Source organism: Penicillium riverlandense, assembly GCF_028828495.1.
Source record: "Penicillium riverlandense strain IBT 135883 chromosome Unknown utg000007l_segment0_segment0, whole genome shotgun sequence".
Classification (NCBI taxonomy): Eukaryota; Fungi; Ascomycota; class Eurotiomycetes; order Eurotiales; family Aspergillaceae; genus Penicillium; species Penicillium riverlandense.
Window position 1 is genome coordinate 529,623 of NW_026643198.1, and position 17,436 is coordinate 547,058.

A 17,436-nucleotide genomic window follows, 5' to 3' on the forward strand; every position below is an offset into this window, starting at 1 on the left:
CCGACCATCACATTCCCTTTTCCGATTGTTTTCCGTTTATCCTCGTCGTACGCGGGAACGTGGAGCATTTCGTGGCTCTTGCTGCACACCTGACGCTGCAAAGTTCCCCCTCGTAACTTCGTGAAACAATCCTCATCGAATTGCACGTCCGCACATACTCGGCAAATATACATATCGTCTGCGTAGGTCCACCTCGTTCCACATCTTCCATCGCATCCGTAAGTTAAAGGACCTTCCAACTCTTTGGTTGCCTTGTCAGTTGACTCCAGTCGATTGGTCTCTTTGCTAGCATCCGTATCCTCATCTTCTTGATTGGGTATGATGAGTGACCATGCGGCCAGAGCGTTATCGTCAGTCCAGCAAACATGAAGTGCGCTGCTAGGCCTTTGAACCCCTGCCAATCGTTGCTGGGATCGTCATCCGACAAAAGATCTAGATTGGTTTTGACAAAGGCCCTGATCACGTTCTTTGCTTTCTCCGTCTTCCCACAAAGCCCGTAGTACCGAGCCAGTAACTGCTGCGGGTATTTCTCCTTCGGCTGGTCCGTCAGATTTCCGTCCGATTTCAAAGTGGCAAGATGCTCTAGATCGTCGATGTATTTGGCTGCCGGTTCGGTGCCTGGTCCCGCCTGGAGAGCTTTTTCGAAATAGAGGTTGGAGAGATCCCGAGTGGCGTACAACTTGGCACGCCCTAGGTACCAGCTCATTTCGGTTTCGTCTAACTGGATGATCCGTACCCACATGGACAACGCCATCTCCTTTTCCTCGGCGCATGTGTAGTTGTTGTAGAAGAACTTGGCACAGTAGTGCATCAGCATGGCCATGATTTCTCTAGCGTACTTTTCTTCCTCTCGGTCTAGCTGGTCCGTGGCAAGTTGTATCTTTTTTTCTGCCGCGTCGATAGCAGTGCGATAGCTATCCTTTAGAGTCGTGATGCTGATGCCGTCCAGGCTTCTTCCGGCCGCCGCGATGGTACCATGATAATCGTCACTCCAGTAATACTCGTGGAAGATTCGCGTGCGCCGATCGAGACCGGTAACCTCGTCTTTCGACCTTTTCAAGCCTTCGAGGAATTCAACCAGCTGTGCATAGCTTCCTTTGTCATATAGAATTGAGGTCATATCAAAGGCTGACTCATAATCATCTGGATGTTTCTGCAAAATGGACTCATAAATGTCCCAGGCTTTCTCGAGATTGCCGGCTTCTTTGTTCCACCACGCCAAATCTCGACTGATTTTATGCAAAGAGTTCACAGCGGTAGGGTCCTTCGTCTTTCCACTTTCGATAGACGCTTTAACCGCTTCTAAAGTCTCCACTGCCAGCGCATATTTTCCGTGGAGATTGTAAACCAGCGCGAGACCCCATGTGGCGAGCCAGGTCTCTTCTTGAAGCGACGATGCCCGCTGGAATGTTTCGACTGCTTCATCCAACTTCCGAAACTCTCTCAACGTTCTGGCGACGTTATGTGTTTCCTCATAACCAAGACTGTCCAGTCCCAGGCTTTGTCGACCCCACTCGGCTACCTCATGGATCCGAGACGCCGTAATCTTCTTTCCTCTCTGTTCTTCGGTCTGATCTTCGGTCTCTTGCTTCACGTTGGGGTCTTTGCGATTTGCAATCTATCAAAAGAGTTTAATACCCAACCAAAACAAATACACGAGAGACAATCACCTGGACTTACCTTGTTCGAATATGCATCTACCCAATAAAACAACTCCGCGACATTCCAATCGCTCGTCTGCAGCCATTTATGCGCCATGAACTTGGCGATATGCTCCAGGAGATCTGCATCAGGCTTCGACTTCGAACTCAGGCTCTTAACCCATGCCATGTCCTTTTCCGGAAGCTTCTTAGTGACAGCGGAGTCCTGTAGCCACTTCAACACCAAATCAACGCATTCGTCCTCGTATAGCCAGTAACGCCGCATCCACAGGCCGTCCTAGGTCCACCAGAATTTGAAATTTTCGACGTCAGTAAACATTTTCACCAATTGTGGACCGACTATGGCCCATGGAAACATAGATCGCTCGGGCCGAAAGCCTACTATTATCAGACAGACCTATCTCAGCGAATGAGTGAGATACATACCATACTTGCTCCTTGGGCGGCAATCCCACCGAGAACCTTGATGAAGTTCAAAGTCTTGCTGATGACATCCTTTGCGACTTTGTATTTAATGTTTCGCTGCTCGCTGTCATCTTGCTTTTGCCGTATTTGTTCGAGCACTTGATCGATGCTGTACTTCGGTTTTGTAGTGAGATCCACCATGGTTGTTTTGGCGAAGGACCGACACACCGTGTCCCACGCCTCCTGGAGATTGTAGTCATCGCTTCCAGTTAAATCTGCCATTCAGTTCTAAAAGTCGTTGTGTACACTGAATGCGGAGCCAACGTCGTCTTCTAGTTTTCGTGTGGAGAGATCATCGTTCATTTCTTAGGATAAATAACTAGCGCTTACGGCTGAAAATAACGGAACAAGCTTTTGATCTAGCCCTTCATGCAGGAGTGGAGGACCGTGCGAATTTCATCCATATCATTGGCAGCCTCCGATGGGCTTGAGCGGCGCTCACATGTCAGCTGGTGGTGGCTATGTGTAGATGTCGAGTCCCCCGGGGTAATATCATTCAATAACCCTGTACGATACATTTTTATGTTCGACGTTGACTGCAGGTCTTGTTTACTTTTTACCGGGTCCACTCTGTCCCCTATGGACACACACATTTTGTTTCTCGGCCCGTACCCGGAACCAGCCTAATAATCAGCTGTAAATAATCCTCTCTAGGAATAGACCTTATTTCTAGAACGATTGCATTACGTAGAATACTACACTCCGTATGCTTCTCCGGAACTGAACCCGGTCGAAGCATTTTCACCGAACTCAAAAGTTTTGTTAAACATAACTGGAGCGTCTATGAAGAAGATCCTGATCAAGGGATTGATATCTTCCTCGAATAGCGCATTGATGCTCACGGTTTCATGCGGGAAGTATCAGCCAGGGAAAAAGCAACTGTATTTACTAACCGGAGTGCACAAAAACAGGGCGCACAAAAGTTGGCGAGCACCCTGGCGTTTGAATACCGTCACCTTGAAACAACGCCATTAACGTCAGGTTACATCCAGTTCCCAATACCCTAGCAGCGCCCCCAAATTACTAGACTAAGATCCAAGTGAGGCTGAGGCTGACCACCCCGCGCGACTGACACCAGGCTCCAGTGTTATTAAATATCACTACTACTGCTTTGCTATCTTGAACGAACGAACACCTATCGCGACGATGAAGGTAGCTGACTTCTTTCTGTATTTTGCGGCCGTTTCGTCCGCCGTCGTCGTTGCAGACGAGCAAGCCCCGTTAGGGCACGGCAAGAAAAATGACGACCGATTGAACGTCATCGATGAGAGGCTACGTCCGGTTGAAGAGGCTGCTCAAGCCGACGAAATGTATTCCTTCCGCATGTTTTCTCCCTCAGATACCTGGCTCGACTTTGTTCAGTATAACTTTTACGGCCGCGGAAATATGATGTTCTTTGATGAGGATTCCGTATTCAAGGATTTCGATGAAGAGGACGACCTCGATTATCCGGCAACAACAGGCAACCTACGACCGGGACACGTTAATAGCGGATCGTCTGACATGACAATTTATGAGCTTATCAGGACCAGTCAATTCACCACGAAGCTAGCAGCGCTCATCGACGAAGACGAAAACAAGGACATCGCCCGCATCCTCAGTGATAGCAAGGTTAATCACACTGTCTTTATTCCAACGGACAAAGCGTTCGACAAAATATCGAAGAATCACCAGCTATCTCCGGGGGCAATTCGCAACATCCTATACTATCATATCTCGCCCGGGAGCACCTTTCTAGCCCAGCGCTTATCCCAGAGCAGTTATACCGTGCCAACACTATACAAGGAACCTGGCCTCGGCGATGATCTACCCCAGCGGTTGTCGATCCGTTCAGATTACCATGAATCAACTACAGTCAACTTTTATGCTCGGCTTCTCGCGAACGATATTGTAAGTTCAATCTACAGAGTCCTATAAACTCAGATTAGTAACATCGTGATAGCGTGCATCCAATGGGATCATTCAGGTCGTTGACTCCATTCTCATGCCTCCGCCGTCAACACTTTCCATCTTCAACCTGCTCCCAACAAGATTCTCGACCCTCTCCCTTGGCCTTACCCGAACCAACTTGTCCTCGGTCATAGAGGCAACAGTAAGTGCTTGCAAGGGCGGCACGTTCTTCGCCCCGTCGAACACGGCGTTCGATGTTCTCGGCCCCCGCATTAGCTCTTTCCTCTTCTCTGCCCAGGGGGAGGAATACCTTCGCGCTCTGCTCGAGTACCACATTGTGCGCAATCAGACCCTTTATTCGGATGTCTGGTATGCCGAGAATGGTGATATCGAACCATTAATCAGCCCACTACCGCCGTCGTCGCTATCGCCGCCATCGCGGCCATCGGACGCTTTCCTGTTAGCTCTAATGACTAAGAACGCCAATCAACCCCAGATGTCTACATACATCGAACTTCCGACAATGCTCGGTAATCGCACTATTGCAGTCGATATCAAGCAGCGAGGCTCATTTTCCAAGTTTATGGTCAATGGCTACCAGCACATCGTGGTGGCCACAAACGGCGTCGCTAGAGATGGAAGCATAATTGTTCTCGAAAACTTGCTGATGCCCTCAAAGAAAAAGGAGGGTGCTCGCCATACGAGCAGTCGTCTAGGCTATTTCCGCGACGAAGATATGTGCGACACGCTTGAGGTGTTCAAGGCCCGATTTGCGGGCTTGGTCATGGATGACGGTAACGGTGACGATTTCGAGTCTGACCTATTCGCGTTCCTGGATAGTCCAAGCTCGTAGTACTCTGCTTCGCCTCTACTCGAGTTTCTATTGAATGCTATGTTTGACATGACTTGACCTATATGTATTTCGGTCTGTGAAGTCTCTATTAGTTGTCTCTACTATGTCCACTGAGTAACTGTTAATATCGGCAATTCAATAATTCTTTGATATCAGTGGGCTTCTGGCTAGTTAACCATAGACCACTTCCCTAAATATCCCGTATACAGCAATATTCGCAGTCAGTTTACCTCGTATACTCCAACAAATTGTTTCCCGAATCCTATCTTGAAACAGTCTTATGTAATAATGCTTAGTCTCTCAACAAACTCTGCTTAATCGTATTGTCTCCGTATCGACTAGTTCTCAGTCTCAACTCAAATGAGTCATTGTAAAATACTAAATTATAGATGAATCTTCAAAGGATCTCATACAAATTGGTCCTCTGCTCTGTGCAAAAAGCTCATTCATTCATTCCGTCATCCTAGGATCCATTATTATCTGTGGCCCAGGAACTCCCAAACAGTCCGACGCGCTGAAGGCTAGTTATGGCCTCTTACCTTGTAACTGGCTCATCGCGAGGCTTGGGTTTAGCACTTGTTGAGTGTCTAGAGTCTCTACCTGAAGCTGAGGTGCGAACAATCTTTGCCACAGCCCGTCAGGGCAACTCCCCCGGTTGAAGGAGCTTATGGCCACCGCGGCAGGCCGGGTGGAATTTATCCAACTGGACGTGACCGACGAGAAAAGCATCAAAGACGCCGCAGCAACAGTAGAGGACAAGTTGAAGGGAGGTGGGCTCGACGTTTTGATCAATAACGCAGGCATGAAAGACTGGACCCCAGCGGGACTAGAAGGGATGTGAGTGTTGAACATTTAAATCCTTAACCTTGATAGTGCTTATGAATAAGGGAAAATTTGACTGAGCTGTTCAATACGAATGTTGCTGCTACTCACCTAGTCACGCGAGCTTTCCTTCCCCTTCTTCGTCGTAGCGATAAAAAAGTGGTGATTAATCTGTAAGTTCCTTTATTTGCTATTTTCAAAACATTGACCCTAATAGACACTCCGTAGCTCATCAACATTGGCTTCAATCACCAAGGCAGAAGATTATCGCCTAGTACCTTCTCCTGCCTATAAAATAACGAAGGCCGCATTAAATATGTTGACAGTGCAGTATGCCCAACAGTACCGGAACGACGGCTTCACGTTCATGGCTGTCAACCCTGGTGTAAGTGTATAACATCAAAAGCTCTCTTCATTTACTATTATCTGTCTGATCTCACTACGGCATTAGTGGCTGCGAACCGATATGGGTGGTTCCGACGCAGATCTCCCAGTGGAGACCGGTGCTGGCAGGGTGATTGACATCGCACAGAATGCTTGTCCAGAGCAAAATGGAAAGTTTTATAATATCTATCTTCCAGACTGGGAAGATATAGAGGGGTTCTATCAATACGACGGCAAGGAGATCTGTTGGTGATAGCAGCAGTTGTTTTACAGTCGCGACTGTTATTGCCATCCATCTCAGACAACCGTAGAGATGCTCTTTCAACCCTAATCACATTTGATCGCACAACAGAATTCACTGAAAGCCCTCTGACATGGAACGCACCTGATATAGGGTATATTAATACCGATGCCTCTTGGAGCATAGGCAGTGTCTTATCTATCGGGGACCACGGAGGGTCGTTGCGAATACTCCGCCGCGCCTTTTTTCTCTGCTTTTGTCTTCCGTTCTGGACTAAGGGGCTTTCAATTCTTCCTATGTTTCTTCGATAATTAGTTCGCCTACACAGACAACCGCCTTTAGCCTCTCTAAAGCTCCCATCGATCTCCATTGCATTAAATCCCGCCGTCTCAACGATTCGCCCCTCCCCTGCAGACCAATATGAACCCACCTCGATCTCAAACCCCTCTCCGATCTCCTCCAATCGCCTCCAGTCTCTCCTCCCTCGGTGCATATACTCCAGAATTTCCTGAGAGAAATCATGCGGTGTTGAGGTGGTGTAACCATGGGAACAGTCAGTCTAATTCTATTTTGGGTCTATCGGGTTCTAGGCCTTCCTTCCCCAAAATACAAATACATCTACGCCCATATCTGCATGCCGCGGGTCTGGGAATTTGCGGTTTAGCGCCATTAAATCTTAAGCATGGCTGTAGTACATGTTGGTTAGAATGTGCTTTAAAACAAAGTAAGTAGGCCGGATGCAGTTGCCGATGCCGAAACGTTTGGATGCCATGAACTACGGCCCCACTTCCCCGACCCTTTGGTCAAGCAGACTGGTTGCTCCCGGAACAAGACATAAAAAGAACTACGTCAGCTACAGTTGAATATTGCGGATAGCCCGGATAGACTGATTCATTCCGTTGGGATTAGATCGTTTGGGCGCTTTCAAAATCAGATAGTGAAGGTATAAAGTCATATCTGTCGGCCTGTATCTGATATATCGCGCTCATAGAAATATCTTTACACGTATTATCATTACATCCTGCCAAGCTGAACAATGACTGCCAATAAGCCTAAGATATTGTTTGTCCTTTCTTCGCATGAAAATGGCTGGTATCTGGTTGGTGCTACTATCTAAGTATTGGACTCTTCGATTGACCATCCCTTCATAGCCCGAGTTCGCTCATCCTTATCAGGTGCTTGCACCTCACGTCGATATGACCATCGCCTCACCTCTGGGCACCTCGACGGTCGACCCTATCTCCGTGGAGCGGTTCAAAGATGATGCGTACTGCCAAGAATTCTACCGCACAAAAGAAGATCTCTGGAAGAGTACTGAAAAGCTCGCTTCTTTTATTGGCCGTGCGAAGGACTTTGATGTCATTTTTGTTGTGGGGGGCTTCGGACGTAGGTCTTCCTTGCCGTTGCAGTCCTTACATTTCAAATTCTTAGGAAGAACCAAGTATCTAACCGAGTTATATCACCATAGCAATGTACGACCTCGCCACTGATAAAACAACGATTGCGCTGGTTCGGGAGTTTCATGATGCCGACCGCGTCATCGTCGCTCTTTGTCATGGTGTGGCCGCACTCGTCCACGTAGAGCTGGCCGACGGAACGCCTCTCCTAGGCGGGAAACGTGTGACTGGATTCAGTGATGAAGAAGAGGATCAAGCCTATGCCAACAAAATTGCCCCTCCCAATATGCCGTTCCATCTTGAGCAAGCCTTGAATAAGGCTAGTGGAGGTAACTACGAGAAAGCAGATCAGGCCTGGGGGTCTCATGTGATATCAAGTCCCAAACTCCTCCTCGGACAGAATCCGGCTAGTGCTCACGACCTGGGGGTCGCGCTATTGGAAGTCCTTACCAAAAAGAAGTGAAAAAAGACAGTTACATATGGGGGCTTTGTGAAACCGCTCAAAATTGTGAAATGACTTGTCATATATTGCGAATCTTGTACCAGAGAAGGGAATCTCACAGAGAAGCCGTTCCGATACTCGACCGCGGGAACGCGCGTATTCAGCGTTTTTGATGATTTGAGTGATTCTTTTTGCTCGTCACGAAATATTAAATTGAACCAGATCCGATCTGCAACTGAGAATATGATTTAAAACTTTTGGACACGCTAATTTCCCACCTTGAAAATTTGATACTCGACCGCGGAGCCATCATCATCGATAACATACCGACCTTGTCCCACGAACAAACTAGTTTCGACCCATTTACAAGCAGGGTCGTCCGTCTCAATGACAGGTGATGCGAACCAGTCATGGTCACCATACTGCGTGGATTTGGCATCCGAAGCCCACCCCATCACTTTACCGCCTGCTTCGTCCACTCTGAGAACTCCGGGATAATGGACATAGATGTTGTGCTTTCCATCGCTGGTACGTGCTTGCGTGCGCACATTAAGATGGCATACGTTTGTAGAGGGATCCATCTGGGGAACAAATATTCAATCACCGCTGATCACCGCTGAGGAGTAAGAGAAAGGTGGGCTATACCAAAATCCAATCCCCACCGCCTGGTATAATTGTTGCTTTTATACCTGAGCCTTCTATGAATCCGTGTGTGATGGGAAGGATGACGCGCGATGGTCCGTCCTTAATCTTAGGGATTGTGAAGCTATTCTCTCTGGAGAGGTAAGCGCGCATCGTGAAAACATAGTTCAGTTGAGGTGCCATAGTGGAATAATCGACGAGGAGATACCCTGTTCCAGAATCAGGATTTTCAGAGGAGAAAAAAAGCGAAACTGCTGAAAAGCGAATCCTACACCTAGGCAGTATTCCTGAGTGGCGCCTACGTCATCTATGACTGGCTATTGCCAAAAATTCCATCTTTAGGACCATAGCTACCGTGGGAATACCGAAAAGTCTTATTCAGAAAAGTATTTACTGGAAATAACTACAACTTGAGGTGTCCTCTGTCTTTGTTCATCACATGGTTTAGTGGAACCCCCGCGATTCCAGTCATTCTGAATCAGAGTAAAATCACTGCATATATTAATCTGCCCTCCTTGCGGAAAAGCTAAGAATACTGCATATTAACCAAAATATTAGATATCCCACTTCTGATAACGACACTTCCACATACAAAGCCAAGATCACAGGGAAACCTCCTTGCCTTGGTAGTCGAGAAATCTTTCCTTGCGGTCGATATGATACTCTCCAATGACCCGGACACTAAAGCAGTTAGAAAATGAAAATATCTTACGAAGAGATAGTATACTCACACTCCCTGTGCACTTTCCTCGACAGTGATATTGCCGAAAGGGTTCATGTCAGTCTTAGGCAGCCCTGGATGACAGAGAAGCATAGGAACGCCTTTCGGTCGGAGTTCCATGTCGAATTCCAAAAGAAGCCTCTCCTCGGCGGTCTACATTGTTCATCATTAATATCTAAGATCCGCCGGTTAACATAATGGGACGACCGACCTTCGAGATATCATAGGTCGCTGTAGGATTCGCTCCTGGTGTTCCGAATGCCTGGCTATGCATGTCGAAATTCCGTTGCGCTGTATTAACGGACCCAAAACTACTGCCAATGAATGCGAAGACCTTGTTCTTGTAGGCAGATTGCATGACAAAAGGAAAGAATGCGACAGTCGCAATGTGTGCGCCGTACACATTCACCTCCATGTTCTGCTTGAAATCTCCGATATCAGCCTTCGTGATGGGCGCAAATCCTTTAAGGACTCCGGCGTTATAGATCACTTGGTCAAGGGATGAGGTCGAATTGCTGATAGTTTCCTTCAGCTTGGCGATAGAGGCAGGATCGGTAGTATCTGCTTCCACAATGATCACGCGCTTGTCATTCTGGTCCGAGAGGGACCGCAGTTCAGACGCGCCCGAGTCTGAGCGAACAGTTGCATATATGGTTGCGGCAGGATATTTTACCAGCTGCCGTACTTTAAGGTCAGATCAAAATGTGATTTGGTAAACCAGGTTGCTGCCATACAGAATGTTTAACCAGACCTAGGCCAATACCCCGACTGGCTCCGAAGATGAGGATATTCGATGGTTGCATTGTTAGAGGAGGTGTTACGACCGTGTAGAGAGCTGAAAGGCGCGAGTAGAAGAGTTATAGGACAGAAGATAGGACTGCTTTGGTTACTTTATACTTCTGTTATCTGCATGTTGGATTCACTCGGTTTGGGTTGGATGCTAGAATTTCTAAGCCGTCGGTGAACCCGGTGTTGATTACAAACATGCACGAGAGTGCCATATCTGACAAATAATTATCTACAGAAAATCCCGTAAGAAAGAACCGGAAAGAATTCAAAAAGTCTACGAAATAAGAACGATAGTTGGCCGAGGCGCGCTGCAAGGTAGGTTTAGTAATCTAATCTTCGGACCTAGTGGGAGATGACGATAAAAACTCTCGGGGGCATCAGTTGACTCAACAATTCCGTCTGAACAACATAACTAACTAATTCACCTTTAGGCTTTAAGCTTTGCACTTTTCATTGGCCTATAACTATTCCTTTCTGTTTGGCCGGAATGTTGAAGTTAGCCCGGCTCATTACCGAATTCTTTCGACCCTCGAAGGACGCTTCTTGCGTTCTTTTCGTAGATGTGATCTACCTTGCAGTGCCTCGAGCAAGTTCTTCGTGGTCGGCAATCCTCGACACGGCTGTGGAGCGCTCAGCAGCTCTAGCATCTCCTTGATCTTACTTGGCTTGCTAATGGAGATACAAAATCCATGGCGCGTTTTGCATCAGTTCCAGGCTCCTCTTCTATGAGAACATCTGGCTCCACTACGAGTATTCTTATTCCATCTACCAAGGCTGAGAGGGGAGAAAGTCGATAGGATTCTTTGAAATAGCGCAAGTACAAATTGTAGAGTATTTCACCAAAAGTGATGCAAACAAGAATATGTAGATCAACCCGTGCAGTTTGATCGATGACTGAGACACGCGACCCCGTGACGCGTCCGTGCTCTGTATCTGGCCCACTCATCTCCTACTTCCTCCCGCTTGTCGCTCTGCCACTTCTCAGGCCATCATGCCGACGCGCTCTCGCCAGCCTGCTGAGGTCGCCGAGCCCGATGAGGGGCTTCGCAGTCTCTCCTTCAACCAGCCGCTGTCATGGCGCGTGGGCCGCGCCGCCATCCCCATCGCTGACCTGCTTGAACGCCTGCAGACCCTCGCCCAGGAATTGCGCAAACTCGAACAGGAGGAAGTCGACAAGGATTCGTTGCGGAAAGTTTCCCAGGAGCTGGCCAGTGGACACCTACTCGCTCACAAGGACAAGGGTGTGCGGGCGTGGGCCACGCATTGCATTGTCGATGTCTTGCGACTATGCGCCCCCGACGCGCCGTTTACGGCAAACCAGCTCAAGGTGCGCTTCGAATGACGGTACCTCCCAATGGCAGATGTGCTGACTCGCAAAACAGGATATCTTTACGTGTATCGTCACTTCGATCATCCCCGCCCTGGCCGATCCATCCAATACCTACAACGCGCAACACAATTATGTTCTTAACTCCCTCGCCGAGGTGAAGAGTGTAGTTCTCATGACCGACCTCGATCACCCGGATTCTCTGATTGTCCCGCTGTTCACAGGCTGCTTCGATATCGTCTCGGGATCATCAAAGGCCTCGACCGGCGAGGAGGTGGCCAAAGGGGTCGAGTTCGATATGACTCGATTGTTGGTGACTGTGATTGACGAAACCCCAGTCCTTGCTCCAGAGGTGGTAGACATCATAGTGGCACAGTTCTTGCGCGTGGATCCTCGGGTGCTGGACAGCTCCAACAGGAAAGGAAAACGACCAGATGCCCCGCTTGACACCAAACAAGACACGCTTTTGCTGAAGGACTACCCGCCGGCATACAACATGGCCAAGGCTATCTGCCAAGCCTGCCCAGAACGAATGACGAGCCATATTAGCCAATATTTCAACAACGTGATCATCGATGCCTCCGTGTCAGCTGGTAAGTCAAACGGTGCAAAGCACGGCGCTAAGAAACCGAATCTGGACGATTCCGACGAAGAAGGTGAAGACATTAAAGAATTGAGCAAGGCTCACCGTCTGATCCGCGAGCTGTGGCGGGCATGCCCAGAAGTGCTGCAGAATGTGATCCCTCAAGTGGAAGCCGAGCTGTCTGTAGAATCAGTGGCCCTGCGCTTGTTGGCTACGCAGACTATCGGAGACCTCGCTGCAGGAATCGGTGTTGCGGGACCTCCTCCGCCGCCGCCAATGGACCCTGCGGCATATCCGCCAGTAACCTTGGTGGAATACGCGCAAACCATCCCTCAGCCGAATGTTCTCCTGACCCCCCTGTCATTAAAACCCTTTTCTCAGGCCCACACCTCGGCATACGAAGCATTCCTCAGCCGACGCCTCGACAAGACACCGTCGGTCCGCGCCGCTTGGGTGACTGCCGTGGGACGAATCCTGTTCACTTCGGCGGGGGGTTCTGGTCTGAGCGAGAATGAGGAACAAGGGCTCGTACGAAGCCTCGCTTCCATGCTACGGGACGCGGATGAAAGGGTTCGTGTCGCTGCGGTAGACACAGTTGGCAAGTTCGGTCTGAACCATATCGTTCACAAGCTCGGCGTGGATGGTGGTTGCTCTTCTCCAGATTCGGTGCTTGCCATTCTGGCTGAACGAGTCAAGGACCGCAAACCGCAGGTACGTGAGCACGCGATGAAAGTCCTTGCTCGAATGTGGGCGGTGGCCGCGGGAGACATTGAGCAAAATACCGAACCAGTGGTGTCAGTCCTGAAGGACGCCCCATCCAAGATTTTTGATGCCTATTACACCAACGACCAGGAGATCCAGGTGCTGATCGACCGTGTTCTGTTTGAAACTCTTCTGCCCCTGAGCTATCCTCCCGTCAAGTCGAAGGCATCACGAGGAGGCTCAAACCAGTCACAAAAGCAAAAGGAAAGCCAAACTTCCGAAGTTGATCAGGATATCGATGTTGACAAGATTCGCGTTCGCCGAATTCTCACCCTCTTGCGGGGCCTGGACGAGAAGGCTCGGCGGGTCTTCTTCGTCATGCTGAACCGCCAACTGAACATGAGGCAGGGGACGACGATCTATCTGGAGGCTTGTGAGAAGTACAATGTAGGTTTTTTCCAATGCGTTAAATGACATATGATACTAATGACAAACTTGCAGGGGGGTGTGAACGACAAGGACGGGGAGCAGGCTAAGGCCCAGCTTGGGAGGGTCGTGGATGGGCTTTCAAAAACATTCCCTGATGCTTCACGCGCATCAGCGGACTTGTGGAAGTTTGCCAAGGCGCATGATCGACGCAGCTATCAGCTTGTCCGCTTCTCCATGGCCGCCGTGAGCGATTATCGCACCGTGATTAAGGCCATCAGAGAACTCCAGCGGCGAATGCAAAGTGCCAACAATTCACCACTGCTCGAGACCTTGACTCCCCTTGTGTATCGCTCTGGGTCTCTAATCTTCAACCGAAGTCACATCCCGGCGATCATGAGTCTCTCTCGCACAAACGAAAACGGGCTGGCCAATCCGGCACAGGAAATGCTGAAGGAAATTTCGTCTCAAACCCCAGAAGTTCTAGAGGCACAGGTTCAGGAAATGTGCAAGGATCTTGAAGCAGATGCCCCCAAGGCTTCCTCGGCCGGAGATGCTGGTACGGAGGAAATCCTCAAGGCCTGCGCGGGTTTCGCGAAGAAGCTTCCGGCAAAGCTTCCCAAGGAGCGCAAGTTCTTCCAGGCTCTGACCAACTACGCCCTGTACAGCTCCTCACCACATGCTGCGAAGCATGCTGTGTCAATCCTGATAGCCACTGCCGACCGGAAAGAGATGTATGCCAAAGATCTTGTGCAAAAGTGTGTCAAGAACTGGAAGTATGGGTCCGACCGTTTCCTCACCCGCCTGGCTGCTTTGTCGCAGTTGAGCCTTCTGGCGCCGAGGGAAGCAGATGAGGAAAGCGAAGCTATCGTTTCGATCTCTGTCAACCAGATTCTTCTCAAGAATCGTGCTCCTGAAGCAGATGCTGGATATAGCTGGCCTGACACAGTGGACGAGGAGACGAATGCCAAGGAGTGGGCGCTCAAGATTGTCGTGAACCGTCTTCGAGCCAAGGGAGGCTCGGATGATGAAGCAGACTTCCGAGCCCATGCAGAGCCAGTGTACAGCACCTTGAACAAGCTTATCGCCGGCGAAGGCGAACTGTCCAAGAAGAAAGACACTCCAGCGGGTCAAAAAGCACGGCTACGTCTTCTTGCTGCCAAGTCCCTTCTCAAGCTTTGTGCCACAGTCAGTGTCTGCGACCGCTTGCTGACTGCAAAGGACTTCAACTCGGTCGCTTTGATGGCTCAAGACCCCCTTCTCCCGGTGCGGAGAGAGTTCGTCAACAACCTCAAGAAGAAGTTGGTGCAGAATTCCTACCTCAGTAAGCGCTGGTATATTGTCCCGTGTCTTCTAGCCTTTGAGCCGAGTCATGGCTTCAAAGAAAGCACCCTCACCTGGCTCAGGTCTCGTGCGGCAAATTTCGCACAGCAGGCCCAAGTCAGTGGAAAGCGAACGGAGCATACAATGGTCATGGAGCTCATCTTCCCCCGCCTCCTTTCTCTGCTCGCTTACCACCCAGACTATCCGTCTGAAAGCCTGGATGAGTCGACGAAGCTCGGCGACCTGTGCGACTTCTCACGGTACATCCTCTTCTATCTCCTGGCTGTGGCTAACGAGCACAACATGTCTCTCATCTTCCACGTTGCCCAGCGCGTCAAACAATTCCGCGACGGCATCACTAAATCCGACGAAATCTCTACCCGCCTCCACACACTGTCCGACCTCGCCCAGGCAACCATTCGCCGCTTCGCAGATATCTATTCCCAGCAACACAAGTTCGGCGGTGGTGCTGGCGGCACCAACATTCTGCAGACCTACCCGGGCAAGATGGGTGTTCCCAGCGCTCTCTTCGTCCCGATGGCAAACCACCGAGAAGCCCAGGATGTCGCCGACAAAAACTTCTTGCCGGATGAGATGGACGACATGCTAGATCGCGTCGTTCGCAACGCACTGAGATCCAGCTCTCACGGCGGCCAACCCAAGAAACGGAAGCCTGAGTCTCTGGACGCGAACGGCATCGCAAAGAAACCGCGTCGAGACAAGGACAAGTCTGCCCGTCCACCCCGCAAGTCCACCTCGTCGGTTGGTACATCATCAAAGCCTGCCCGGCGCAAGCGCAAGGATGAAGACCACTGGTCCTCCGACGGCGGTGCGGGTGATGATCTCCCCTCCTCTGCCCGTCGACGCAGCGGCCGAGGTACTGGACGGAAGTCTGTCAGCTACGCGGACAAGGATAGTGATGACGATGACGAGGAGATGAAGCAGTGGAATGAGGACGGCGAAGCGGATGACCATGATAATGACGAGGAAGACGAGGATGAAGATGAAGAAATGGAAGACGAGGGCGCTGAGCAGAAGGGGTCTCAGGCTGGTGCAGACAGCGAGAAGGAGAACACGCCCGCCCCTGCTTCGAAGCGAGCCACCAAGAAAAACGAGCCGAAGGTTCAAAAGCCCATTCAGACTACCTTGCCCACTCGGCGGTCCTCGCGGAGAGGATAAACACAGTGTGGAGCGACAACGTGTCGTGGAGGCAGATCAGTGAGCATCAACTCCCAACGTCCCCTTGTTTCCTCATTTGTGTTATTACATTTATCCTCCATTCATATTGTTCCCATGGGATGGCAATCTTTTCCTGTTTTTTTTACCTTTTTTTTTTTCTTTAATCTTTCCCAGAAGTATGCTGTTCCATTTCGAGATGTATACCCACTCTGCCACTCTGCGTCTGATGTCGAATTCGCAATCTGAAATATGTTCTGCTTGTTATACTGTGCGCTGTCCTTGAATGTAGTACTGGTCTACTATGAATGGATACTGGGGACCGATGAATCGTGTTCTTCAAACTACAACTCCCACTGTACACATAGTTCTAGATCGAATGGTCACGTGCACTCCAACTGGAACAGAAAATGTCATCGATCGGCAGGTCCAACTCTTATCTTGTGTAGCCGCGTCTCTCTACCAGTTCATCTCCTTATTCGCACATCATGGATCACTCGCGCGATCCTTGCCCCTGGGTTGCCCTGAGCGACTTCGGTGGTGCCTTCTGCATGGGCGCCATCGGTGGTGCCGTCTGGCACGGTGTCAAGGGATTCCGGAACAGCCCCTATGGTGAGCGCCGGATAGGTGCACTCACAGCCATCAAGGCGCGCGCACCCGTCCTCGGTGGAAACTTTGGAGTTTGGGGCGGCTTATTCTCGACATTTGACTGCGCCGTCAAGGGCATCCGGAAGAAGGAAGACCCTTACAATGCTATCATCGCGGGTTTCTTCACCGGCGGTGCCCTCGCGGTCCGTGGTGGTGTCAAGGCCGCACGCAACTCCGCTATCATGTGCGGTGTCTTCCTAGCAGTCATTGAGGGTGTTGGTATCGGTTTCCAGCGCATGATGGCTGATAACACAAAGCTCGAGGTACGATGAATTCATTGCGTGTTGGAAATAAGAGCGTGTGAGCTAACCACGATTGCCATCATAGCTTCCTCCCCTTCCTCCATCCGAGCAGAAGGCTCTCGCTTGAATTCTCTCTCCTCTATTCACCAACGCGCTCGATCTATCCTTCTTCGATCGCTGTCATCCTCCCTTCCATCTCTGTCTTCTTTCCATCACAACATCCCCACGTTGAATCTCTCTTCTCAGGCGGCGTTCGGTTTGGCTTGGGTTATCATTTTCAAACGACTTAGCATAGAGGTTCCTGTTTTCTTTTCCTCGCTTTTATACCGCCTCCCACGGCCTGTGTTTTTGGAGTATTGTATTTCGTGCACGGCAGAATTCATCCTGATGACTGGTTCCAAGGCCCGCTTGTCTCTTGTTGTGACCGGGTGGCTGAACAAAAGAACAATGATCTGCCGTGCAAAAAAAAAGCGTCGAAGACGGGACGGGAACGTTAGGGTTTCTTGTACATTAACGCATGGCTAACAAGCATAATATGCATTTCTGCTGTATATATTGATTTCGGCTTAGATCCTTTCATCGAGAGCATGACGAGTCCGAATAGGTCTTACATATCTCTCACAAAGAGCGTTTAGATGAGACTTCTATTGAATTCTAGTCACTCGTCATTTATAGTCCACATCTGTATCTACTCCGGTATGT

General features: G+C 49.8%; 8 protein-coding genes across 8 annotated transcripts; 5 read left to right on the top strand and 3 right to left on the bottom strand.

Annotated features, from left to right (window-relative positions):
- Positions 1 to 223: 223 nt before the first annotated feature.
- On the bottom strand, positions 224 to 2,348 carry N7474_007790 (uncharacterized protein; the record flags this gene model as incomplete). The annotated part of the gene is made up of 3 exons (XM_057199200.1): positions 224 to 1,618; positions 1,681 to 1,938; positions 2,088 to 2,348. The coding sequence occupies 3 exons, from the start codon at positions 2,346 to 2,348 to the stop codon at positions 224 to 226; spliced, it is 1,914 nt and encodes a 637-aa protein (XP_057049901.1).
- Positions 2,349 to 3,272: 924 nt separating this feature from the next.
- Positions 3,273 to 4,869, top strand: N7474_007791 (fasciclin domain-containing protein; the record flags this gene model as incomplete). Its single annotated transcript, XM_057199201.1, has 2 exons — positions 3,273 to 4,016; positions 4,069 to 4,869. 2 exons carry the CDS (start codon positions 3,273 to 3,275, stop codon positions 4,867 to 4,869), a joined length of 1,545 nt encoding a protein of 514 aa, XP_057049902.1.
- A 667-nt stretch (positions 4,870 to 5,536) lies between these two features.
- Positions 5,537 to 6,469, top strand: N7474_007792 (uncharacterized protein; the record flags this gene model as incomplete). The annotated part of the gene is made up of 4 exons (XM_057199202.1): positions 5,537 to 5,706; positions 5,757 to 5,864; positions 5,920 to 6,076; positions 6,143 to 6,469. 4 exons carry the CDS (start codon positions 5,537 to 5,539, stop codon positions 6,326 to 6,328), a joined length of 621 nt encoding a protein of 206 aa, XP_057049903.1. The 3' UTR covers positions 6,329 to 6,469.
- A 998-nt stretch (positions 6,470 to 7,467) lies between these two features.
- N7474_007793 (type 1 glutamine amidotransferase domain-containing protein) lies at positions 7,468 to 8,176 on the top strand (the record flags this gene model as incomplete). The annotated part of the gene is made up of 2 exons (XM_057199203.1): positions 7,468 to 7,702; positions 7,785 to 8,176. Coding segments are annotated over 2 exons (627 nt in total), but the record flags the coding sequence as incomplete, so codon positions are not given.
- A 245-nt stretch (positions 8,177 to 8,421) lies between these two features.
- Positions 8,422 to 8,980, bottom strand: N7474_007794 (DUF3237 domain-containing protein; the record flags this gene model as incomplete). The annotated part of the gene is made up of 2 exons (XM_057199204.1): positions 8,422 to 8,736; positions 8,801 to 8,980. 2 exons carry the CDS (start codon positions 8,978 to 8,980, stop codon positions 8,422 to 8,424), a joined length of 495 nt encoding a protein of 164 aa, XP_057049905.1.
- A 419-nt stretch (positions 8,981 to 9,399) lies between these two features.
- On the bottom strand, positions 9,400 to 10,321 carry N7474_007795 (uncharacterized protein; the record flags this gene model as incomplete). Its single annotated transcript, XM_057199205.1, has 4 exons — positions 9,400 to 9,478; positions 9,529 to 9,671; positions 9,730 to 10,194; positions 10,253 to 10,321. The coding sequence occupies 4 exons, from the start codon at positions 10,319 to 10,321 to the stop codon at positions 9,400 to 9,402; spliced, it is 756 nt and encodes a 251-aa protein (XP_057049906.1).
- Positions 10,322 to 11,298: 977 nt separating this feature from the next.
- On the top strand, positions 11,299 to 15,847 carry N7474_007796 (sister chromatid cohesion factor PDS5; the record flags this gene model as incomplete). The annotated part of the gene is made up of 3 exons (XM_057199206.1): positions 11,299 to 11,634; positions 11,690 to 13,366; positions 13,421 to 15,847. The coding sequence occupies 3 exons, from the start codon at positions 11,299 to 11,301 to the stop codon at positions 15,845 to 15,847; spliced, it is 4,440 nt and encodes a 1,479-aa protein (XP_057049907.1).
- A 485-nt stretch (positions 15,848 to 16,332) lies between these two features.
- Positions 16,333 to 16,861, top strand: N7474_007797 (uncharacterized protein; the record flags this gene model as incomplete). The annotated part of the gene is made up of 2 exons (XM_057199207.1): positions 16,333 to 16,755; positions 16,820 to 16,861. The coding sequence occupies 2 exons, from the start codon at positions 16,333 to 16,335 to the stop codon at positions 16,859 to 16,861; spliced, it is 465 nt and encodes a 154-aa protein (XP_057049908.1).
- Positions 16,862 to 17,436: the final 575 nt, after the last annotated feature.